The 24,874-nt window shown below is 41.3% G+C and overlaps 1 protein-coding gene across 8 annotated transcripts in view; it reads right to left on the minus strand.

Annotated features, from left to right (window-relative positions):
- Positions 1 to 5,956: 5,956 nt before the first annotated feature.
- LRRC2 (leucine rich repeat containing 2) overlaps positions 5,957 to 24,874 on the minus strand; it is a 95,401-nt gene continuing 76,483 nt past the window's right edge. For 4 of the 8 annotated variants that reach the window (XM_075411130.1, XM_075411125.1, XM_075411124.1 and 1 more), the window contains exon 2: positions 16,840 to 21,296. In XM_075411130.1, the coding sequence (XP_075267245.1) occupies positions 19,885 to 20,970 (1,086 nt within the window). In that variant the 5' untranslated portion in view covers positions 20,971 to 21,296 and the 3' untranslated portion in view covers positions 16,840 to 19,884. Of the gene's footprint in view, positions 9,991 to 11,795; positions 11,933 to 13,760; positions 13,917 to 16,107; positions 16,254 to 16,839; positions 21,300 to 24,874 lie in introns of those variants that run through there. The other 4 variants (XM_075411128.1, XM_075411123.1, XM_075411127.1 and 1 more) reach the window with 2 other exon arrangements.

Raw genomic sequence — 24,874 nt, forward strand, 5'->3', positions numbered from 1 at the left:
TTGGCATCCCCCAGCCTGTACTGGTGCACAGGTTTGTTCCTCCCTTAGGTGCTGAACTTACACTCCTCCTCACTGAACTTCATGAGCTTCCTCTCAGCTCATTTCTCCAGCCCGTTGATGTCTCTCTGGATGGGAACACAACCTTCTAGGGTATCAGCCACTCCTCCCAGTTTTGTGTCATCAGCAAACTTGCCCAGGGTACACTTTGCCCAGTCATGCAGATCATTAATGAAGATGTTAAACAGGATCAGACCCAGTATTTACCCATGGGGTACACTGCTTGCTACTGACCTCCAAATAGAATTTGCACCATTGATTACCACCCTCCGGCCACCATATGGCAAATTTTCAGTTCACTTCACTCTCTGTTCATCCAGCCCATACATCAACATCTTCTCTATGAGGATCTTATGGGACACTGTCAAAGATCTTACTGAAGTTCACATAGGCAATATCCACTCCTCTCCCATCGTCTACAAGGCCAGTCATTTCAATGAGGAAGTTCATCAAGTTGGTCAAGCATGACTTCCTCTTGTTGAAGCCACGCCAACAGCTCCTGATTATTTTCTTGTTTTTAATGTGCCTAGAAGTGATTTCCAGGATGAGCTGCTCCATCACCTTTCTGGGGATCAAGGTGAGGCTGACTGACCTGCAGTTCCCTGAGTACTCCCTCTTGCCCTTCTTGAAGGTTAGAATGATATTGGCTTTCTGCCGTTCTTCAGGCACTTATTCCAGTCAACATGACTGATCAGAGACTATTGAGAGTAGCCTTGCAATGACATCAGCCAGGTCCCTCAGCTCTTATGGGTGCATCCCATCAGTGCCCGTGTATATAGGTATGCCCAGTTTCCTGAAGTCTTCCCTGACCTTATCCACCAGGGGTGATCCTTATCCACCAAGGGTGCAGCTTCCTTGCTCCAGCCTTTTCCCCTGGTCTCTGGGACCTAGGATACCTGAAGGGCAGGCTTGCTAGTAAAAACTGAGGCAAAGAAGTCATTCAGTACCTCAGCCTTTTCCATGTCCTGTGTAAATATCTCCACCCCATTCAGCAGTTGGCCCACATACTCCCTAGTCTTTCCTTTGCCAACTACATATTTATAGAAGCCCTTTCTGTTACCCTTGACATTCTCTGCAAATTTCAGCTCCAGGTTGGCTTTGGCTTTCCTAGTCATGCTTTCTTCTGCATACTTGGACAGTGTCTCGTTATTCCTCCCAGGTTACCTGCCCCTGCTTCCACCTTCCGTATACTTCTTATTTCTCTTTGAGGTTTGCCAGGAGCTCACTCTTCATCCACACAGGTCTCCTCACATCTGCTCTTGAGCCTAGTGGAGTTGATCCTTGGAGGTTCATCAAGCTTGCTTGACCCTTTATTTCTTCCCAGGGCTTATCTCATAGTACTTTCAAGCACGTTCCTGAAGAGGCCAAAAGTGCACTCCTGAAGTCCAGAGTTCTGACCTTGCTCTTTACTCTTCTCCCTATCCTCTCAGGATCCCAAACTCCACCATCTCATAGCGACTGAAGCCAAGGCTGCCTTCGCCCTTCACATCCCCAGCAAGCCCTTGTTTGTTTGTGAGTATGAGGTCCAACAGAACACCTCTCCTAGCTGGCTGCTCTATCATTTCCATCAGGTAATTTTGATGGATTTTCTCCAGGAAGCTCCTGGATTGCCTATGCCCTCGTCATAGAATCATAGAATTGTAGAATACTTTGGGTTGGAAGGGATCTTTAGAGGTCATGTAGCCTAACCTCCCTGGTAATGAGCAGGGTCATCTTCAACTACATCAGGGTGATCAAAGTCCTGTCCAACCTGACACTGAACTTTTCCAGGGAGGGGGATGTACCAACTCTCTGGGCAACCTGTTCTAGTGTTTTACCACCATCATTGTGAAAAATTTCTTCCTTATATTCAGTCTACATCTGCCCTTTTTCAGTTTAAAACCATTACCCCTTGTCCTATCAAAACAGGCCCTACTAAAAAATTTGTTCTCATGTTTCCTATAAACCCACTTTCAGTACTGAATAGCTGCAATAAGGTCTCCCTGGAGCCTTGTCTTCTCCAGGCTGAAGTCCAGCTCTCTCAGCATTTCCTACTACAAGAGGTATTCCATCCCTCAGATCATTTTTGCGGCTCTCCTCTGGACCTACTTCTACAGCTCCATGCCTCTTCTGTGCTGAGGGCTGCAGAGCTGGATGCTATACTCCAGGTGGGATCTCACCAGAGCAGAGTAGAGGAACAGAATCACCTCTCTTGACCTGCAGGCCACACTTTTTTTGATGCAGCTCAGCATATGTTTTGCTTTCTGGTCTGCAAGCACACGTTGCCAAGTCACGTTGATGTTTTCATCCACCAGCACCCCCAAAGTCCTTCTCAGCAGGGCTGCTCTCAATCTCTGGATCCCCAGCCAGTGTTAATACTGGCAGTTGCCATGACCCAGACGCAGGACCCTGATCTTGGCCTCATTGAACCTCATGAGGTTCAGATGGGCCCACTTCTCAAGCTTGTCCAGGTCCCTCCAGATGGCATCCTGTCTCTCTAGCATGTTGACCACTCCACTCAGTTTGATGTCATCTGTGATCTGCAAATTTGCTGAGGGTGCACTCGATCACCATGTCTATATGTCATTGATGATGATATTAAACAGTACTGGTCCCAGTATGGACCCCTAAGGGACACCACACATCACACCTCTCCAACTAGACATTGAGCTGTTGACCACTACCCTCTGGATGTGACCACCCAACCAATTCCTCATCCATTGATGTCTTGTATTGTCCAGTGGTTGATGTCGTGTTCATTCAGCAGAAACTGGGGTGGCTGAAGTCCTCCAGAAGGACCAGCGGCTGTTAATGTGAGGCTGCTTCTAGCTGTCTGCAGAAGGCCTGAGCCACTTGTTCATGCTGATCAGGTGGCCTATAGCAGACACCCACTACAGGGTCACCAATACTGGTCTACTTCTTAATCTTTACCCATAAACCCTCTGTTGGCTGCTCTTTCATCTCCAGGGAGTTCTTCACACTTTCTAGCTGTTCTCTCGCATAAGAGGCAGCTCCACCTCCTCATTTTTCCAGTCTGTCCTTCGTAAAGAGCCTGAATCTTTCCATTGCAGCACTCTAGTCACACAAGCTATCCCATCACATTCCCATGATCCCAACAGGATCACAGCCCTGCCGCTGCACACAGATCTTTAATCCCTCATGTTTATTTCCCATGCTGTGTGCATTAGTCTGTAGGCACTTCAAAAAGGCACTCCAGCATGTTGATTTCCCAGAAAAGGTCTCAGAGGTTTCTCCATAGTGATGTCTTGTAGGCTCTTCGCTTGCTTAGACGCAAATGCTTGAGCCCTGTCTTGTGGATTTTTTCCCTTTCACTCACGTCACTGCAGTTCTTTGACGATGTGGTCCATCACTCCTTCACAGGGCTGCTGGTAACTCTCTCTCTCTCCCATCATTCCCAGTTTAAAGCTTTTCTTACCCGGACAACCATCCTGCTGCAAAGATACTTTTGCGCCACTTAGCTGGATCCCATCTCTCCCAAGAAGATGCTGATCCTCAAACTGGATCCCAAGGTCATAGAAACCAAACCTAGCTAGTGATGCCAGCTCTGCAACCAGTTGTTAACATGTAGTCAATCTTTTCCTCTCACCAGCAGGATTGAGAGGAACACCACCTGGGTCCCATAAAGCTGACTACCATCTACAGAACTCTGTACTTACTTATGAAACTCTTGAGGTTGTCCTTGGTAGTATGACTTCTGCCCATAAGGGTGAAGAACAGGGGGTAATAGAGTGGGGGATAAGCTTTAGTGGTCTCTCCACAACATCCTGGATCCACACCCCCCGGAAGCAGCAAAATTCTTTGGACAACAGGTCAGGCTGGCAGGCAAGTGCCTCCATCTCCTGCAACAGAGAGCTGTCCACCGCTATCACTTGCCACTTCCTTGTGGTTCAAAGATAGTCGTCCTGTTTGCTTCACTTCAAAGCACACCCATCTCTTCCTCAGCTTTGCAGGCAGCAAACCTGTCCCACAGCTGTAAGGTTTCAGGTGGAGCCGGAGCCTCGCTGCTAGTTTGTGATGTGCCCTGGGATGAAGCATGTAATATGTTTTTAACAAAACAAGGAATGCTTAAGTAGCAAATATCAGACTGTTAATTTAGTGTCATGCCTAGGGCAGTAAGTGACAGATGGGTAGGAGAGAAAAGAGATATAAACTAATCCCCTCAGCCAGGATATAGTATTTCTCTGTTAAGAACATCTAACCAGCATGCCAACACCGGTTATACAAAGAGCACATGCCAAATGCTAATTACTGCAGCTGATTCAGGGACAAGCCAGTTTAGCAGTTGATCTGTCAGCATGAGGTAGCCAACAAGCTCTTGAAAATCATATGCCAATTTTTTTTTTCATTTGTAAAAGAGGGTTTTAATATGAACTTCTGAGTTTTTGATTGCTACATAAATAAGAGAATGAAAGAAAAAGAAAGATTAGGAAAGACAGGTGAAGCAGAGTCCTGAAGTCTTTCCACCCTGAGCCTGAGCCTGAAAGCTTAATACAGTATAACCTTACACTAGTCTAAAGTAAGGGGAAAAGCAACTACAGGACATTGTGTTTCCTGCAGTTGCCAAAGTCTAACCACTGAACTCAGTTTCTCTGAGTGCACTGAGAGCAGACAGCTGATCTGCTCTACCTCCCTGGGGCCAGGGCAGCACCACAACAAACTTAGGACCAACTTATTTTCAAATATTTGTCTTCATAGAAAGTTATACAGATACTACAGGTGACATATCTTGGCATTTTTTAAACCAACACACACAGAATAAGAATGAAACATTGATTAACCTTTCACGCTGTTCGTAAACTTGTAGGAAGTCTCAAAGAAATATGCTGTGGTGTTCCTCTGTGCAAAAGAGTGCAACTAGTGTACGCACAAAAAATCTGATATGTCCCAGGCACGGACATCACCTTCAGTAGCTCAGAGGAGGACCAAATGTGTTAATCAGCTCAAGGCCCTACAGCGTAACATTGTTTTTGCTAAGCCTACTATTTTACTTCATCACACAGGGCCAAAGGCATACTCAGCCTTAACTTGTCTGGACCCGTGTAACGAACGAAAAAGAAAATATAATTTTGTATATGTAAATGTTGATTCAAATGCTGCCCTTGTATAGCCTAAAACTGATTTTTAATTCTCTAAGCTGATATGCTTCCTTACAGATCTATTCAGCACATTTCGACAGCTAATTTCCTCACTTTGGAAATGTCGCTGTTGATTTTAAGAAAAGGCTGGAAGTATTAGTGGAAAATAGAAGCTCTGAACATAGCAGAGGTAATAAGTTTAAGATATAACTGCTTTTAAAGCATAAAATGTGTCTTTACTAGGATTCTCTGAATCTCAAGTAGTTATGTTGTAGTTGGCAACAGGAAAACAGAAAGTTCCAGGAAGAGGTAAGAGATAGTAATGATCCTTATGTATTGAAACACTATGCAGATCCCCCATTTACACTAAGCAGCACCCATAGCTGTTAATAGACCAGTGATGTGAAGAAGAGGGCAAACCGTAGGACAGAATACAGTCACAGCTGGAATCAGCACAAGTAGCAGATTCAACTATTGAAAAGAGAGGCGACTTCCTGAACTGCTCAACTTATAGAAGGGTTACCCGAGAGGTGTATAACCAGAGTTATACTGAGTTACAGTTCTTCTACTTATTCTACTTCAAATGAGGCCTCAAAATCAGGAAAAAAAAAACAAAACCAAAAAAAAACCAACTCTACTTTCCAATCTCCTCCCACACTCTGTGAAGAAGGAGCTAATCTGTACAGAAACCCTCCACAGACCAGGACCTAGTAGCTACTGAAATCGTCACGTTGTCAAGAATAGGGCATTCCCTATTGATCATTTTATTCTGTCCTTCCTTTGCAAAAATTAGCGTAGTAAAACAGTTTTGACGATGTGTAGAATTTCAAGGGAATAAAAAATAATTTATTGTCCAGCGTTCCCTGTAAATTTTAAACCAATATCTGATACAATACTGTGTTACTTGTAGGTACTCATTAATTAAATTTCAATTTATTTGCTTTCATAGTAAGTTTATCTTCCTAGCCTGTATTTTGTTATCCTTAAAAACAAGGCCAAAACAATGCAGAACAAGGAAAAGGGTCACAATGAAAAGTAATTATCTTATTTACTTTTGCATATTGAACCAGTGAGTATTCTATAACACATACTTCATTTGTTCCCAGTATTACATCTTTTGAATAGCAGCTGCTTGGGAATCAGAATGAAAGTGTTGAGTTTTAAGAAGTGTAGTATTTGGCAGATAGTCACAGCCAATAAAAATGCTGTACACAATACATCCATGTTGAATTTGCAGCTCAGAAGAAAAAAACTGTTACTTTCGTTTAGGTATCTAAGTATCTCCCATCAGAAGCTCGAAAATAGCATAAAGTGCCATTAATACACACAATTTCTTTAATTCATAAAATTATTCACTTTCAAAAACCGAAAAAGAAAGTATGTAACATGCCAGTAAGAGAGTTCTCTTCTCTGGAAAGATTGTTTTTTAGTGAAAGAGGATAGTTTAAAGTAAAATTACTAGTAAACCAAGTTGGGTAGAAAACCATGAAATTAGACCCAGTTCTAAATGAGGTGTCTTGACACACAGATTTTGTACTTCATAGGATGACACTACTAAAATTATTTTTAACAGCCCATGATAAGTACGCTCTCACAGCATTTTTGCCGTACAGGACATGGAAGTAGAACTCAAATGCAGTTATGTCAAAATTAGGACTTTCACATGTAGCTGACATTACCCACTGGACTTCTTAGGTGTATTGGAGACAGTTGTACATGTACACCATCCTCCCCTTAAACAAAAGTACTTGGCAAATTCAGTGAGAAAAATAATCCTTTCTTTCTGTGGATGAGATTTTAGGAAGCGAGGTTCTACAAGCAGTAGGAATAAATGCTCTAAGACATGCAGGGAAGTACTTGGAGATACTGGTGGATGAAAAAATGGACACAAGCTGACAATGTGTACTTGCAGCCCAGAAAGACAACCATATCCTGCATCAAAAGGACCATGATCAGCACGTCGAGGCTTGTGAGTCTCCCCTTCTACTCTGCTCTGGCGAGACCCCATCTGGAGTACTGCACCAAGATCTGGGGTCCCCAGTTCAAGAAAGACTTGTTAGACCAGATGCAGAGAAGGGCTACAAAAATGGTCAGAGGGCTGGAACACCTCTCCTGTGAAGAAAAGCTGAGAGAGCTGGGGTTTTTCAGCCTGGAAAAGAGATGACTCCAGGGAGAACTTCTTGCAGCTTTTTGATATATTAACGGGACTTTTGAGAAAGGTGGAGAAAGATTTTTTACCAGGGCCTGTAGTGACAAGACAGGGGAAAAAGTTTTAAACTCCAATAAGGTAGATTTAATTTTGATCTAAGGAGGAAATTCTTCACAATGTGGATGGTGACATGCTGCAGTAGATTTCCTAGAGAAGTTGTGGACACGTCATCATAAAAAGTATTCAAGGGAGGGTTGGACAGCGCTTTGCAAAACCTGATCTAGTGAAAAATGTCCCTGTCAGTGACAGATGGCTTGGCTAGATGCTATATGAAGGTCCCTTCCAACAAAAACCACTCTGTGATTCTATGAAAATTAGATACACAGAGGTCCAAATTCAAGCTGGGGAAGAATAGTTTGATCCCTCATGTGCCATTGACCTTGCACTTTCCCTGGCTTAAGTGTTACAGCAATTTCTTAAGGAAAGTGTTAACCTGGGCTTAAAGACCACTAGTGACTGAGAATTTAGCAGTGTTTTCTCAGTTTTCCCGTGGTTACTCTTGCTGAAAAAGGGGCCTACTGTTTCTAGGTCAAAACTGTGAACTCAAGTTTTAGTCTTCTCCCTTAGGTTTGTCTGCTACAGTAAAAAAATCCTGTTTCTAGAGTGTGTTTTTTCACTCATAAACATTGACAAGCAAATGTATGTTTTCTATTTATGCTGTTAGTTTTCTTCTGAATGTTCTCCAGTTTATCTGCACCCCTCTTATCTGTGAACAACAGAAATCTTGCAAGTGAAATTCTACGCATTGCTAAATATGTACTAACACAACTTCTCTATTCAAGTCCCTTCTGTTCATATATCCAACAGTTCTGACACTAGAATTTACACCAGGAATTTTTGTTTAGTTAAACATGTTTGCACCCCTAGTTTTTCTTAAAGTTACAACTCCCCTAATGGACATCTCCATTCTATAAACTTCCATTCCTGTGATTTTCAGTGGATCATATTAGACAACAATAGAAATCTAGAAATAAAATTTCAAGCAATGCCAAATCTGATGTCTTACAGTAGTTTATTACATCAGTATCAATACCTAATTAATCAAATTTGTCATTTCATGGAAAGAAAATTTGGTATGGTAGCTTCAGATAGCCTGATTGCCCACTTTGATTGCCACTATTTTATTATATTTCGGTATCTTCATAATAAAAAAACATTTCTCATATTCCATTATTCTGCTTCAGATCAATGTATAATTTTCTTGGGTTTTTTTGAAACTTTTTCTTTGTTCCAGGACTTGCTTAAAATCAGCATTAACACCTAGAGACCAACTAGAGAGGGTTTCATTTTGGATAGTAATAGAAATGAAGGAGTTTGTGACTGGAATAAATAACATACCTAGCATTTACTAATTCTCTTCTTTCAAAAGAATTAATGTTAAAACATTAAAAAGGAAATAAAACATCAAAAGCAGTATTTTTTTATATGGAAGTGTTGAGAAGCACATCCTTTGTTGCTTTGTTTTTTGAATATGACTGACTTGATTGGTACTCTACTGCACAAAACTGGACATAGCTCATCTATAGTAAAAAAGCAAGATGTAAATATCATTTCCCCTAGCTGCAGTCGTAAGTTTAGGACTATTTAAATTTTCTGATTTGAGTCTAATTTTAGTCTAAATTCTCAAAGTCTCAAGTCTTTTTAGATTAAAAAGTATTGATTTATTAAACAAAAAAAATAGGTAAAACTAGATTTCTGAAACTCTACAGTATATACACTTACATAATTATATATAAACAGATTATTAAATAGCAAGCAACTTTTAACTTTTTATCCCTCAACCTCGTTCTTATACAACTTGGAAAATTCTGGTACATGTCCACAAAATCCTGTAATCTGAAACCATTAGTGGAAGATCTTTATCACCATTTTGCTGATAGCATTTGTTCAGGCTTCTTAGTTCTTAAAATCTTATTTAATACAGTGCTATATTACAAGACTGCTTTGCACAGAAGTTTCAGTCACATTGGTATTTGAATTTGCAAACAGGTAAAAGCTTATAATATGCTTGAAAAACGCAGAATTGCTACAGTTTCTGTATATAAAGTTGTTGAAACTTGTCTAAACTGAAAACTCCAAGGAGGAAAATTTTCTTGAAGAACAGAAAGTAAATGCAAACAGCTATGCATGTGTTCGCACTTTAAATACTGTAAAGAAATTAGTGTGCTGTTTGGTCTTAAGAATACAACAGATCACATTCATTTTCTAAATTAATCCTTCCCTTCTTTTAAAATCAAATCTCTTTTTAAGATGAATATTTATGTTCCACTCTTTCAACTACAATGTACTATGCCTTCATCCTGAGGGCATATATGCCTGTGTATACTTTCTTACGGTGAATATTTCTTTTCAGCAGGTCCATATGTAAATTAGTGGCTCTTACTATTCTTGAAAATAAATATGTTGATTCACAAGGTGAAACAGCATCTTATGAAGGTTCTACTGTTCTTTGTTTTATCTGGAGTTACTAAGAGCAACTACAGTAACAAAAAAACTCATGATGATTTTGAAGTGCTTCTGGCCATCAGTAGCTTTCAGTTCAGGTGGATAAAAATAGAGTTACTCAGATATTCACTAGTGGTTTAGAGATTTTTGATCTTCAGAGCTGAAGACTGAGTAATACTTTCCTAGTATAGCAAGGAGTAGAATCTGTGAAAAGAGAAAAAAGAAATATATTTCAGACTTCAACTACTTAATCCAGCAGAAATAAATGGAGCCCTTAGCTAGAAACAGCTATGTTTGGTCTTATTTCAAAGGTACTCTACAAGAGATCTGTGTGCTATCTTTCAGTATTTCTGCTGGCTCATGTTATACAGAAGATATTCCTTCTCGAGTCTGCTTTTCAAAAGCTGACATTGGCATAACCTATAGCACAAGAGTTCAGAAACAGGAAATCCAAGAGTGATTCCTGATCCAAGCTCAGCATAAAAAGTATTGAGGTAAATTTTGTCTAGGAAAGCAGAGAAGGGTATCTCTGAGTTGCTTTGCCCCAAAGGAGTATGGAGCTGGCCTATACTTGACAGGGCCAAATGCAGATTTCAGGTAGCCTGGTAGCTGTTATCCTAGGCACAAATGTGTGTTCAACAAGTACGTAAATACAACTGCATCACTACATATTTCATGAGTATCTCTAAAGCCAAATTATGATCTCAGTTTTTCCTCGATTCCTTCTCTCCCTTTTAACCACTGTTGCTGCTGTTATCAGAATCTGGCACTTACAGCAAATTTCACTTTAGAAGTAGATGGCTTGAATATTTGATTGTGCATTTAATGGACTTTAAGGAGCAAAAGTCCAGTATCAGTACATGAAAAATATTCTACAGCCACATCCTGTGGCCTTTCTTTACATTTCTATTTTACCAGGTCTTGTAGGACTACTACAGAGACCACTTATATGAAATTCAAGGAAGGGAAACATACCATAAGATTCATTCTGCACAAATTTATTTCTACACAAAAACTCTCAGAGAGATTTAAACAGAGGGTATGGGGTATTTTGGCTTGCAGGAAATTTTTCTTTGTTTCCTAATGTGCTTTACTAAACAAGACTCAAGAGATATATCTGAAGGGTGGGTGTCAGGAGGATGGGGCTAGACTCTTTTCAATAGTGCCCAGCGACAGGACAAGGGGCAACGGGCACAAATTGAAGCACAGGAATTTCCGTCTAAACGTGAGGAAGAATTTCTTCCCTCTGAGGGTGACAGAGCACTGGAACAGGCTGCCCAGGGAGGTTGTGGAGTCTCCTTCTCTGGAGATATTCAAGACCCGCCTGGACAAGGTCCTGTGCAGCCTGCTGTAGGTGACCCTGCTTCGGCAGGAGGGTTGGACTAGATGACCCACAGAGGTCCCTTCCAACCCTGAACATTCTGTGATTCTGTGATTCTGTGACTGACAGTTACTTTGTTATGGTAAATCTGAGACAGAAAAGCAAAATAAAGTAATATGTAAACTTTCAGGTGCTGTGCAATAAAGACAAAAACCGTGATTTTACTACAATAATTTTACAGTGGTTAAACAATTGGTACATTGATACAGACACGCTGTTAAAGAATGTTATAGAAATGGAAATAGCATTTTGTGTATACACCATGTCTCTTTTTGAGGAGAAGAAGCACTTCTGTAGGTATTTAAAATGACTAATGCTAATCCAAAGAGAGGTAAGTAAATCTGGAGAATGAGGATAATCATTGAATATATTATCACTGAATTAAGGTTAATGCATGTATAAACACACCATGAATTTTGTATACATTTGTGCAATATCAAGTGTTTTTGTTAGGGCCCAAACCACTTACAAAATGCAGTCAACATTTTCACTTTTAGTCTTACTTAATACCGTAACAGACAATTACATTTTAGGGTATATTGCTCGTAGTCTTAAAAATCAATGTTCCAAATGTATGTCTGCATTTATATCCCAGCTAGCAAGAAGTTTGCTACAAGTTAACACATACCCCTTTCCTTTAGCTCTTCAATGTATGCTTTCATAAACTCTTTCTCAAATTGCTCCCGTTCACGTTCACTTTCTATAATTTCTTCGGTGTCTTCACATACAATAGTTTCAACTGGGCTGTCCTTGAGGCTTATGAATCTAGAGAAAGATTAACACAAGAATATATGCAATAGGATTCTGAACATCACTGGCCAACACAAATGGGGTTTCAGAAGTTGCTACTACTTCCAGAAGGTGAAACGTAAAGAACATATGCTCTGCTTTTGCATTATGGCATTTTTAGGATCCATCTATTATTAGAAAAAAAGATTTCAAATGGCACCTTCTATATACTTCACTTTCCATGTAAAAATGATCAGATTTATGTCTTTCTTTTTGCCTTTCTATATAAATCATTCTTTGCAATAACAGATATATTTCTTTATTATGGAATTTCTGACAGACTACACTGTAATTTCACATCTGTTAATAAGCTGTATGAACTCTACCCTAACAACACTGCCTGGCAATCTGGAATTTTGCCAGTATCTTTTAGCTGACAGTATGTATCTCCGTTTTTTGGTTGTTGTTATGTTACTTGTCTTTTACAATGCATGACTGGACGTAAGTTGTGTCATATTTGCAAATTTTCTAAAGTTACACATTGCAGCTGAAGAACAAGACAGTTAAATAAACAACTTGCATAAAGTGCAAATTAAGTGCAGAGCATTCTGAAAATCTCTGATGATATTACCACTCCAACAAGGAACAAAAACAATAGAATTGTTGCTTTCAAAAGAACAATGTTCCAACAAATCACACAGCTTTTTAAAACCTGATGAATTGCTGTCAGCCTGTGGTCAGCTGATCTTGGCTGACCAGATGCCCACCAAGAACCTCTCTCACTCCCCCTTCTCAGCAGGACAAGGGGAGAATATAAGATGAAAAACTCATAGGCTGACATAAAGACAACTTAATGAAGAAAAGCAAAAGCCATGCACTGAAGCAAAGCAAAGCAACATAACTTATTCTCTGCTTTTCATCAACAGGCAATGTCCAGCCACTTCCTGGGAAGCAGGCACTCAGTGCATGTAGTGGTTGTTTTGGAAGACAAACACATTCGTAACAAATGACCCACCTCCCTTCTTCTCTCTCTTAGCTTTTATTGCTGAGCATGAGGTCAGATGGTGTGGAAAATCCCTTTGGTCAGTTTGAGTCAGCTGCCCCAGGTATGTCCCCTCCCAACCTCTTGCTCATCCTCAGCCTATTGGCCTTTGTGGGGGCGGATTGGAGAGACAGCCTTGATGCTGTGAAAGCACCACTCAACAGTAGTCAAAAACCTCAGTGTGTTATCAACATCATTCTAGCTACAAATCCCAGCACTATAAGGGCTGCTACAGGGAAAGTTAGCTCCATCCCAGCCAGACCCAGTATAGACTCTTTAATTGTTTAAAAACCAAAGTCTTGAACGTCGACTGCAGAAATACAAGATCATTGTAATTGCAGGATAAAAGGCTTTTTAGTCTTATCCTGCATGCAGCAACAAGATGCAGTTTCACTACAAAGAATAAATGAACTACTAAACACATGTGGCAGTATTTAGCCTTTTAACTACCCATATCTCCCACTACCAACAGCATACTTTTGACTGCACTGAGCTGATCAACAGGTAACTGCCAGACTACTGGTCCCACTCCAGGTCATGGCTTGTGATTCCAGAGTTAGATCTACTATGGCCAAGTCTACACAGGAATAGCAGTTTAGGCATATAGATGCTCAGTGTGGGGAACTGGCAGATGAAATCTGGAAAGCTGCAGCTCCTCCGCAATTTCAAATCTCTCTAATACCTCTTTAAGGGCACTGGTACAAATTGGGTCATAATTTGACCACCAGCTGTGGTAGAAATTGATGCTTCTGAAAGTATTTCTCCTGGATGCATCTGCCTTATCTTCTTCAGAACATATTCCTTTCTCTCACTTCTACTTACTTTAAACCTGTGGTTGACTCACAGACAGCTGTGGGTATCTCAACCAGGTCATCACCACTGACAACTAGCAAACTGAGCTTTGGCATATTGACCAGAGCTCGTGGAAGATAAGTCAGCTTGTTTTTCTGTAGGAGAAGTGTCTGCAGTTGATCTAACCTGTAGAAATTTAAAAGACAAAGATAACTTAAAATACTTATGCCAGGCAGGAGCATCTATCCAAAACAGCAATACAGACTTAATCTTGTGTAAAAGAAGAACAATTACATGGACCACCTTTGGCTTTTCAAAAGTTACTCATACCACACTTTCACAAATTGTCATTAGCTTTAATGGAAATTTCCAGTCCTGGTTCAACGCCATAGATATTGATAGCATACCTCTGACAAGTACTCAGAAGAACGCTCAAGCTAAAAGGCTGTGAAAATTACTTTGCTTTTATACAGAAGATGTTGACAGAATATGATATAAAGCCTCACCCAGTGCATCATGGAACTAATGAAAAATACGTGTCACCAGCGTACACCTTTGCCATATGCTGGTTTCTATGAACTAGATATGTCTGTGCTTGGCAGTATATTCCTGTCTATAGTTTTTCACCAGTAATTAGCACTGTGGGGAGCAAAAGAAAGACCAAAAGAAAGACCAGCTCCTGATCACACGCCTCTTGCAAGTTGTCCCACTGAAATCAATTTAATGACAATGTGTTGTGGAGGAAAGCATTGGGCTTCTTTTGTTTTATTTCCCCTGGCTTTTCCTAATGCAACAGTAACGTGTGGCTCTAAGTTTATTCTATGAAGCAGATGATAGAAGAAAAACATCATAGTAAACTGATGAAAAATACTTTGTCTCATTTGACTAGAAGGGTCCATTCCTAAAACACCATTTCAGGCTATTGATTATCAGGCCCATAAGGTTTGTTTGAATTCTGGGACAGATATTCAGTAAGACTTTAGTTTATTGCCAACTCATATTTTTTAATTACAGGCTTCATGGTAGTTCGCTGAGGTTCTTCAACACTGCAAACATTGAAATCGTGAAGTTGAACAAGAGTACCAGTTTAGTGGGAGGGAGGGGGTATCCTGACATTTTCTCATCTCTTCAGGATACACATGAGCCCAAGAGATCTCAAAATTCAAAACTGAAAGCCAAACAAAGAAAACCTTGTTTTGTGGCATCTGATTATGATTCTTTATTATCAAGGTTGGCAACTCCATACGAAATGGAGAAGATGAAATGTAGAAGATTTTGGAGACGGAGAAATACGTAGAGATCACAGGGAAAAAATGACCCTCAAGTTGAGTGGGTATCCTCCCATAAAACTAAAATATCCCCTTAGAAGCTCTATGAAATAACCAATTCTCTGCTCAGATCCCCTGGAAAAAATTGGCAGGTTTATGCTGTTGTGGCTAGAGCATGTGAATTATTAATACTAATGAAGACTTCAGCCCTGCTGTCAGCGAAATCTGTGATTACACAATGTCCCAAAAATGTTTTTTTTTGCCCAGTAACAAAGATCTTGTGAAAGTTAAGGTTGAATGAATTTTCTGTGAAGTTTCTTCTGCTTCAGGGATCTCTATACACAGATCAATTAAAAAATCAATTTTTTTGTTATAAACTTTAGTTAATGTGTATTTTGATTTACTTATGCCTATGCAAAGTTCTGTAAACTAGGTTACAACAGGACTCGAGAGTGAATAAATAGGCTTAGAGATAAAAAAAGTGTTTTTTCTCAGGCTAGGAAGTCTCGTTATAGGGATCAGCATGATTCTTCTAAATTTAGTTCTAGTGGATTTCTAAATTGAGAGCAGAAGTAAATGTATGCACATGCATATATACTTCAGAGTAGGATGAGAGGATTGTCAGCATTTTTGTTCATCTTACCTATATTTTTCTGCATTACTGTCAAAGTTTATCAGATTCTTTCAGTAACTTAAATATGCTTTAGTTCACATTTCTTTCCACCCCATCTACCCTCAAGAGACATATTGCTGCCAATTCCATGTGATGAGCTGGAGCTGGGGCAGAGTATGTGCATGAACTTCCCAAATCACAATGCCTGAATACAATAAAAAATTAATAGGAATGCAGCAGAAAATATAATTCGATAACTTGACAGCAGAGAAACTGAGTGACCGATCTGCCATCAATGAGCTAGAAAATGTAGTTTCTGTTCTCCTACCTAATCCATCAACAGTAACGACAAAGCTTACATGCAAAACTATCTGAAGCATTTCCAAATGTGATTTTTTCACACGATTTTTCATTAGTGGTGTCCCCTAGAAGCTTGCTACTTTCTAGATTTGCTTTATAGTTTACAAGCCTGTCAATGAATTAGAACATAAACTACCTGTCTATGTCTTCTGGGAGATCTGTCAGGTTGTTGCTGCTAATATCCAACCACTGCAAATTAGACATCCGGAGTACACAAATTGGAACAGAATGGAACTTGTTTGCTGACACGTCCACAACTGTGACTTTTTTCAGGTTACTTAGCTAGAAAGAAGTGGTGCCTTGTTTTAGTTACATTTTACCAATACAGGAAGACATTTCATTCATCAAACATTCTTATTCCTCTCTAAGCACCCAGAAAAATAAGAACTGCATGATTTTTTTACATAACATTTTGTCAGCCTTATGTCTTAGTCATAATTTTATAGGAAAGAGGATTTCAGAAATTACTACCTCCCAATGTGTTCTTCACCTTTCTAATACTATCATGGTATTGAATGAAATTTGAATTCTAAAAAAAACTATAGCTTCAGATGACACCAAGGCTGAGACCAGACGACGGCTTGGTTGCTTCCTAGCTTACATATGAACTAAGATCTGAAGTGACAAAAAACAGTTTTCATAATTAACAGATGCCAGGTTACCATTCTCAAAATTAGAGATTTTATAACTCCCATCAAAAATGCACAGATTCCCTTTTCTATACCTCTGTTACACACTGAGAGTGCTTTGTTAAGAGAGCCTTAGAAAATGAAATTGCCAATTTAAGCCAACATAAAATTTAGTTCAATATTTTTTAAAGATCTTTTAATATACATCTTTCACACTGCAAACTAAATACATAATAAGGTGCACTAGAACTTTTTATTTGAATACTTTAGAAAGGAATTACATTTTTACGTAATAAACCTTTAGCACAATGAAGGTTAACTACAAAAGTAAAATATACCTGTTAAAGAAATAAAAATGTTAAATAAAGAGCTCTGTGTACTGAATCAATTACTCACATGACCAGGGTTCATAAAGCCATGCAGCTAGCTAAAGTGAATGTCAAAGGAGTATAAATGTTAACCAAAAAATCTACTTCAGAACAAAAATTATGTCTCTGAGCTTCTCATCATATGTCACCATCACAATCTAGTTCTATAGTTCCTGATACAGCAGAGAAAGTAGCAAAACAATTTCATTAGTCTTTGCCTGAAGGTTTGTTAAAATGCAGAAAATAATTAGGAACCAAAAACCCCAGACAAAACATATTTTTCATTTCCAAAGTGAGAGAAATGCAAGCAACTGTATAAATTTTGAAAAAAATTAGAAAAAAATAGAATACATTCTTTATTTTTAAAATATTGTTTACCAAGAATTAATTCCTGTTTTGTTATATTCTATGGCCAAACCTCTTCTTACTTCAGTACTGCCAGACTGTCACCTTAATTTGACTTTTGCCGTTTAAAATGCTTACATTAATAGGCTGGCACTGTGTCTGGGACAGTTTGGTTTGGGACATTTTGGGAATGGTATTCTTGTTTGTGGGGTATGGGGGTTTAGTTTAGTTGGGGTTTGGTTTTATTTTTTCTAGATTTAGCCTCATATTGCTGCCAGACCTGAAAATTTGAGGGAAGTCTTTTCAGGGAGATTTACTGAAAGTACCATATTACAAATGACTACACAATTAAGTTTACCTTGCAGAAACACAGTAGAGTTTCAGAGTTTCTCAAGATAAAGACATAATTTCAAAATCTGTACTCCACTGCATTAAAACAGCCCTGACGAGGCATTACCATGGAAATGGCAAACACACATTTTATTCTGACATTTCTCACTTCCAAACTATGTTGTCATTTTGAGGACTGACTACTAGCAATGAACGCTGCTACACTGTAAATTTTTCAGATACTGAGTATTTTTCCAACAAAACAGAACCTTCCTTTGAACAAGGAAAGCAGAGTGCCTTTTCAAGATCATAGCAATGAGAGAATACAGAAAATAATTTGCACGATCTTTACATTGCAATTACTTTGTGGTTTGTTCTGGTTTTGGATGCAGCCGGCAACAAAAGCACCACGCGGCTGCCCCTCCCCCCACCAGGGTGTAGAGGAGAATGGAAACAAACAGGCAGAAACTGGTGGGTCAGGATAAGGGCAGTTTAACAGAACAGCAAACAAAGGGAACAGCAACAACAGCGATACAGAAAAGGGGAATATACAAAAACAAACCCGCAGAACAGAACCACTCTCTCAGACCACACCGCCGCTGAGCCCTCCCGAGCAGCGAGTGAGTTCCCGCAGCGCCGTCCCCCGCAATGGAACCCAGCATGATGTCACATGGTATGGAATACCCTGCTCTGTTTGGCCAGGTTGGGGTTGGGTCAGGCCACCGGGCTGTGCCCCTTCCTGGAGTCCGGTGAAAATTAACCCTGTCCTGGCCAAACCCAGGACATTATCCACCCCTTATTCCATACCATCTACGTCATGCCAAGGTCCCCCATTGTCCAGTTGATCACCACCACTTCTCCTGTCTCCAGATATCATTCCCTTAGTCTATGGATCATCACTCTAAAGTATCCATTGAGTTCATTAAATCCATGATTTCGGGCTCCATCTGTCGTAATGGTCTCCCGTGGCAGGACAGGTGATGTGTGGTGATGGGCTGTCACTTGCTGCATCCGGAGCTCACGGCTGATGTATCTGGTGAGGCCCGTGCCCACAGTCTGCAGGAGATGTTGATCTTGATGAAGTTGGTGGGTGCCAGTTTTTGAAAACCTGGTCCAGTTCTATAACAGCTGTGCTCTGCTAGGTTTTCATCAAAAAGTCTGTCCTTTAATCTGGACGATTCTTACTATGCTACTAATGGTATAACATATAACAATTATAACAGTGATAACAGACAGTGACAGGGTTATTTAACAATTAACTTTATACAATTTATTTATGGACTATTCTCCCCCAAAATCAAATCCCCACGAGGTACACATCGGACTTCCCCATCTTTCTGCATTACCCACCAGGTACACCCAGGTCCTTGAGCAAAAGGAATCTCGCGGAAGGGCTTGCCTTTGCCCAAGGCAGGACTAACCCAAACTGTCTTCCCTAACATGTTCCACGTGTGCACTACAGGGACTTTATCCCCTTCTACGGGGCGCTGAGGTTTTGAATGGGCAGGACCAGCCCAGTTGGTGGATCCCGTGTTAACCAACCAGATGGCCTTTGCTAAATGAATATCCCAGTTTTTGAAAGTCCCACCCCCCATTGCCCTCAAAGTGGTTTTTAGCAGACCATTGTACTGCTCGATCTTTCCAGAGGCTGGTGCATGGTAGAGGATGTGATAAACCCACTCGATACCATGTTCTTTGGCCCAGGTGTCTATGAGGCTGTTGTGAAACTGAGTCCCGTTGTCTCACTCACTTCTTTCAGGAGCGCCATGACGACATAGGACTTGTTTTTCCAGGCCCAGGATGGTATTCCGGGTGGTGGCATGGGGCACAGGGTAGGTTTCCAGCCATCCGGTGGTGGCCTTCTCCATTGTGAGCACATAGCGCTTGCCTTGGCGGGTTTGTGGCAGTGTGATGTAGTCAATCCGCCAAGCCTCCCCATATTTATATTTTAGCCATCATCCTCCATACCACTGAGGCTTTACCCACTTGGCTTGCTTGATTGCAGTGCATGTTTCACATTCATGGATAACCTGTGCAATGGTGTCCATGGTCAAGTCCACCCCTCGGTCACGAGCCCATCTGTATGTCGCGTCTCTTCCTTGGTGGCCCAAGGTGTCATGGGCCCCCCGAGCTATAAAAAGTTCACCCTTATGTTGCCAGTCCAGATCCACCTGAGCCACTTCAGTCTTGGCAGCCTGATCCACCTGGTGGTTGTTTTGATGTTCCTCAGTGGCCCGACTCTTAGGGACGTGGGCGTCCACGTGACGGACTTTTACAACCAACTGCTCTAGCCGGGCAGCAATATCTTGCCACAACGGGGCAGCCCAGATAGGTTTGCCTCTGCGCTGTCAGTTGTTCTTCTTCCATTGCTGCAGCCACCCCCACAAGGCATTGGCCACCATCCAAGAGTCGGTGTAAAGACAGAGCACTGGCCGCTTTTCTCAGCGCAACATCTAAAGCCAGCTGGATGGCTTTCACCTCTGCAAAGTGGCTTGACTTTCCTTCTCCCTCGGCAGTTTCCGCAAGTTGTCGTGTAGGGCTCCATACAGCAGCCTTCCACCTCCGCTGCTTCCCCACAATGCGACAGGACCCATCCGTGAACAGAGCATACTGTTTCTTATCTTCTGGCAGCTGGTTATACAGTGGGGCCTCTTCAGCACGTGTCACCTCCTCCTCTGGCGATGCTCCAAAATCTTTGCCTTCTCGCCAGTCCATGATGACCTCCAGAATTCCTGGGCGACTGGGGTTTCCCATTCGGGCACGCTGGGTGATCAGCGCGACCCACTTACTCCACGTAGCATTGGTGGCATGATGCTTAGACGGGACCCTCTCTTTGAACATCCAGACCAGGAGCGGCATTCGTGGTGCTAGGAGGAGCTGTGCTTCAGTGCCGACCACTTCTGAAGCAGCTTGAACGCCAGAATCTCTTTCAGTGGGAGTATAGCAGGCCTCGGATGCTTTGTATCCCCAGCTCCAAAACCCCAGGGGTCGACCTCGAGTCTCCCCTGGTGCTTTCTGCCACAGACTCCAGGTTGGGCCATTCTCCCTGGCTGCGGTGTAGAGCACTTTTTTAACATCTTGCCCTGACCAGACTGGACCAAGGGCTACGGCATGAACTATCTCCCATTTAATCTCTTCAAATGCCTGTCGTTGCTCAGGGCCCCATTCAAAATCATTCTTCTTCCAGGTCACGTGGTACAGAGGACTTACAGTTTGGCTGCAATTTGGGATGTGCATCCTCCAAAAACCCACAACACCCAGGAAGGCCTGTGCTTCCTTTTTGCTGGTTGGTGGGGACATAGGTGCTACTTTGTTGATGACATCCATTGGGATTTGATGATGCCCATCCTGCCATTTTATTCCCAAAAACTGGATCTCTTGCGCAGGTCCCTTAACTTTACTTCGCTTAATGGCGAAACCGGCTTTCAGAAGGATCTGAACAATTTTCTCCCCTTTCTCAAAAACTTCCTCTGCTGTGTCACCCCATACAATGATGTCATCGATGTACTGCAGATGTTCTGGAGCTTCACCCTTTTCCAGTGCAGTCTGGATTAGTCCATGGCAAATGGTGGGGCTGTGTTTCCACCCCTGGGGCAATCTATTCCAGGTGTACTGGACACCCCTCCAGGTGAAAGCAAACTGTGGCCTGCACTCTGCTGCCAAAGGGATGGAGAAGAATGCATTAGTGATTGGCACCTGTTGTTCTTCAACCCTCAGCAACCCCACAACGGAAGGACCCTCCAAGAGACCAGGCAAAATGGACAGCTGTTTAATTTCTTCCGTCTCCACAGCAGCTATGCCAAAAGCCCACCGATACCCCTTTGGGTCCTTGAAATACCCTCTCCTAAGACAGTCTATACCAATGATGCATGGAGCCTCGGGGCCAGTTACAATGGGGTGCTTCTGCTACTCCTGCCCAGTGAGGCTCACTTCAGCCTCCAATACGCTCAACTCTTGGGACCCCCCTGTCACTCCCAAAATACAAATGGACTCTGACCCTTTGAAATCTGATGGCATTAAAGTACACTGTGCACCAGTGTCCACTAGAGCTTTATACTCTTGTGGATCTGACGTGCCAGGCCACCGAATCCACATCGTCCAATAAACACGGTTGTCCCTTTCCTCCACCTGGCTGGAGACAGGGCCCCTCTAATCCTGATCAGAGAATTTGCTGCTCATCTGCTGTAAAAATAACTTGGAGGTCACCTCCAGAGGATCGGAATGAACAAGGAAAGCAGAGTGCCTTTTCAAGATCATAGCAATGAGAGAATACAGAAAATAATTTGCACGATCTTTACATTGCAATTACTTTGTGGTTTGTTCTGGTTTTGGATGCAGCCGGCAACAAAAGCACCACGCGGCTGCCCCTCCCCCCGCCAGGGTGCGGAGGAGAATGGAAAGAACCAGGCAGAAACTGGTGGGTCAGGATAAGGGCGGTTTAACAGAACAGCAAACAAAGGGAACTGCAACAACAGCGATACAGAAAAGGGGAATATACAAAACAAACCCGCAGAACAGAACCTGTCTCTCAGACCGCACCTCCGCTGTTCCCTCCTGAGTGAGAGAGTTCCCGCCCCCCAGCTCCCGGTGAAAATTAACCCTGTCCTGGCCAAACCCAGGACAGGTTTCATATTATTGTCATAATTCCAAATCCAAAGCAAATATTTCAAGTTTCTCTGCACTTAGAACAAATTGCTGAAAATGCTCATACATTTCTTTCAACAAACTGTCCCCAAAAGGAATTTAGCAGGCACAGAATTAAAATGATGTCCCACAGGCTTAAATGCCACACGAAATGTTCTCAAATCATCCCCAAAGAAGAAAAGCAAATGTCTCCAAACACTAAGCAGCAGATTATTATTTTAAAATAAATTGAAATCACTGATCTTCCAAGTTCCTAAACACTTTGATTTCATATGCAGTCAACTGTCATGCTGAAAAAACTTGGTAACATTAACAGCAGGTGGTAAAATTATATTTCTTCAACAGCAGTAACTGGTTTTATGTGTTTTCCTGAAGTCCCTTATTGTGTTAAATATTAAAAGTAACATTAATATAGTAGTATCTTTATTTTAATAAACAGACCTATTTCTTCCTTTTTTCATATAGTACTGAAAATAGATTGGTTTAATACTTGATTAGATGAAAATCTACTTTTTACTGGGGTTTATACTTCCATAAAAATGTACCAACAATATAGAAGGCCATGGGCTTTCATGATACAAAGTTTGATACAGCATGCCACAGAACATATGGAGCCATGATTATATTTTGTAAGCTGCACCTCCTCAGTACTTGTTCTTTTTACAGTAATATTTAACAAAACCTGTCCATTTTCTATAGTATGTTGAAACCTAATGGAGTTTTTATTTAATCTGTCTCTGGTATGCTACCAACAAACATCTACACTATATGATGCATTGGAAATTACGGCACTTACGTATTATATTTTCTAAAGAAAACTCTGCCTATTTTATTTCTTATTGAAGGACTGATGGATTTTTGCATCTTTTGTAATATTTGATTTTCAAACAAGCATGGGTCCCTTATCATTTTTACGTTACAATTTTTTTTTATGTTGATTTTTGCTATTTTCCTCTCTTATGTGACTTTGAATCAATCAGTATATGAGCTTTATGCAAGTTCTGTTTTCAAAAATAACTACATTTGATAGTCTAGCTACCTGGATCCACTTATTGTGGTCCTTCTATTTAATCACTCTTGTCATTTTTATTTGACACACTGCCCCATTTTCCTTATCTTAATAATTTTGTTCTTAGAAGTAATCAAGATAACATTGTAGAACTACACTTCTTCTCTTTCCCTCTGACAGTTAAACCTTCAGTTGAAAGAAAAGGACACCATATCCTGAGCTGAACAAGTTATTTGATTAATGGGTGTGTTTTTAGTCCTGTTCTGCTTTTTGCCATGAAAGAGATTTACTGATAAGGTTGCATGCAAGTTTGTTTTGAGTTGCCTACTGCTTAGCACCACCAAATGAAAAGGTGTACAGTCATGTCAAGCCTTACCACAATAATACTGTATTTTTCATTTACATGTAAACATTCTGTGACAGAAACAGCATCCCATCACAGTATCACAGAATGATAGGGGTTGGAAGGGATCTCTGGGAATCTTCTAGTCCAATCTCCCTGCCGATGCAGGGTCACCTACAGCAGGCTGCACAGGACCTTGTCCAGGCGGGTCTTGATTGTCTCCAGAGAAGGAAAATCCACAACCTCCCTGGGCAGCCAGTTCCAGGGCTCTGTCACCCTCACAGTGAAGAAGTTCTTCCTCATGTTCAGATGGAACTTCCTATGCTTCAGTTTGTGCCCATTGCCCCTTGTCCTGTCGCTGGGCACCACTGGAAAGAGTCTGGCCCCATCCTCCTGACACCCACCCTTAACATATTTATAGGCATATAGAAGGTCCCCTCTCAGCCTTTTCTTCTTCAGGCTAAACAAGCCCAGCTCCCTCAGCCTTTCCTCATAGCAGAGATGGTCCTGTCCCCTAATCATCCCTGTAGCACTCCACTGGACTCTGATAGTTCCTTGTCTTTCTTGCACTGGGGAGCCCAGAACTGGACGCAGTACTCCAGATAGGGCCTCACCAGAGCAGAGTAGAGGTGCAGTATAACCTCCCTTGACCTGCTGGTCACTCTCCTCTTCAAGATAATGTACAACAAGACGTACAAAGGATTAACCCAGAACTGTCTATCAATGCATTACAAACATGTTTTTGCCAGGAAATTTCAGACTCAATGAATTCATAGAAAATTTATACCGCTTCAGTAGGATCAAGCTATCACATAGGTTGTCTCCCAAAACTCATAGATTGGCACTTAGCATCTCATTAGCTTGCTGAAAGCAGTACGATGTACATGACAAAAGAGTATCCTAGGTGCATACTGCACAGTTGCCCACTTAGATCTCACACATTCAAACTAAATCCCCAGTTTTTCTTTCACAGACCTGTAAGTGTGACCTCTTCTACAATATCATTTACATTCCTGGAGAAAAGCATCTATTAAAGAAACAGGGTACAAAGATCTTTAGAGGCAGAAGATATTATTCAAGAATATATACTTGTGTGTTTCTAGCCCAGTCCACCATCAGACTTCTGAACTGGACTCTTAAACTTGATAAGGCAAAGGCATTTAACAGTCAACTCCACCCCTTAGTAACAGGGTATTTGTTCATGTATTTTGTGACAAAACTTTCTGAAGCATAAA

This window comes from Opisthocomus hoazin, chromosome Z (genome assembly GCF_030867145.1).
Source record: "Opisthocomus hoazin isolate bOpiHoa1 chromosome Z, bOpiHoa1.hap1, whole genome shotgun sequence".
NCBI lineage: Eukaryota > Metazoa > Chordata > Aves > Opisthocomiformes > Opisthocomidae > Opisthocomus > Opisthocomus hoazin.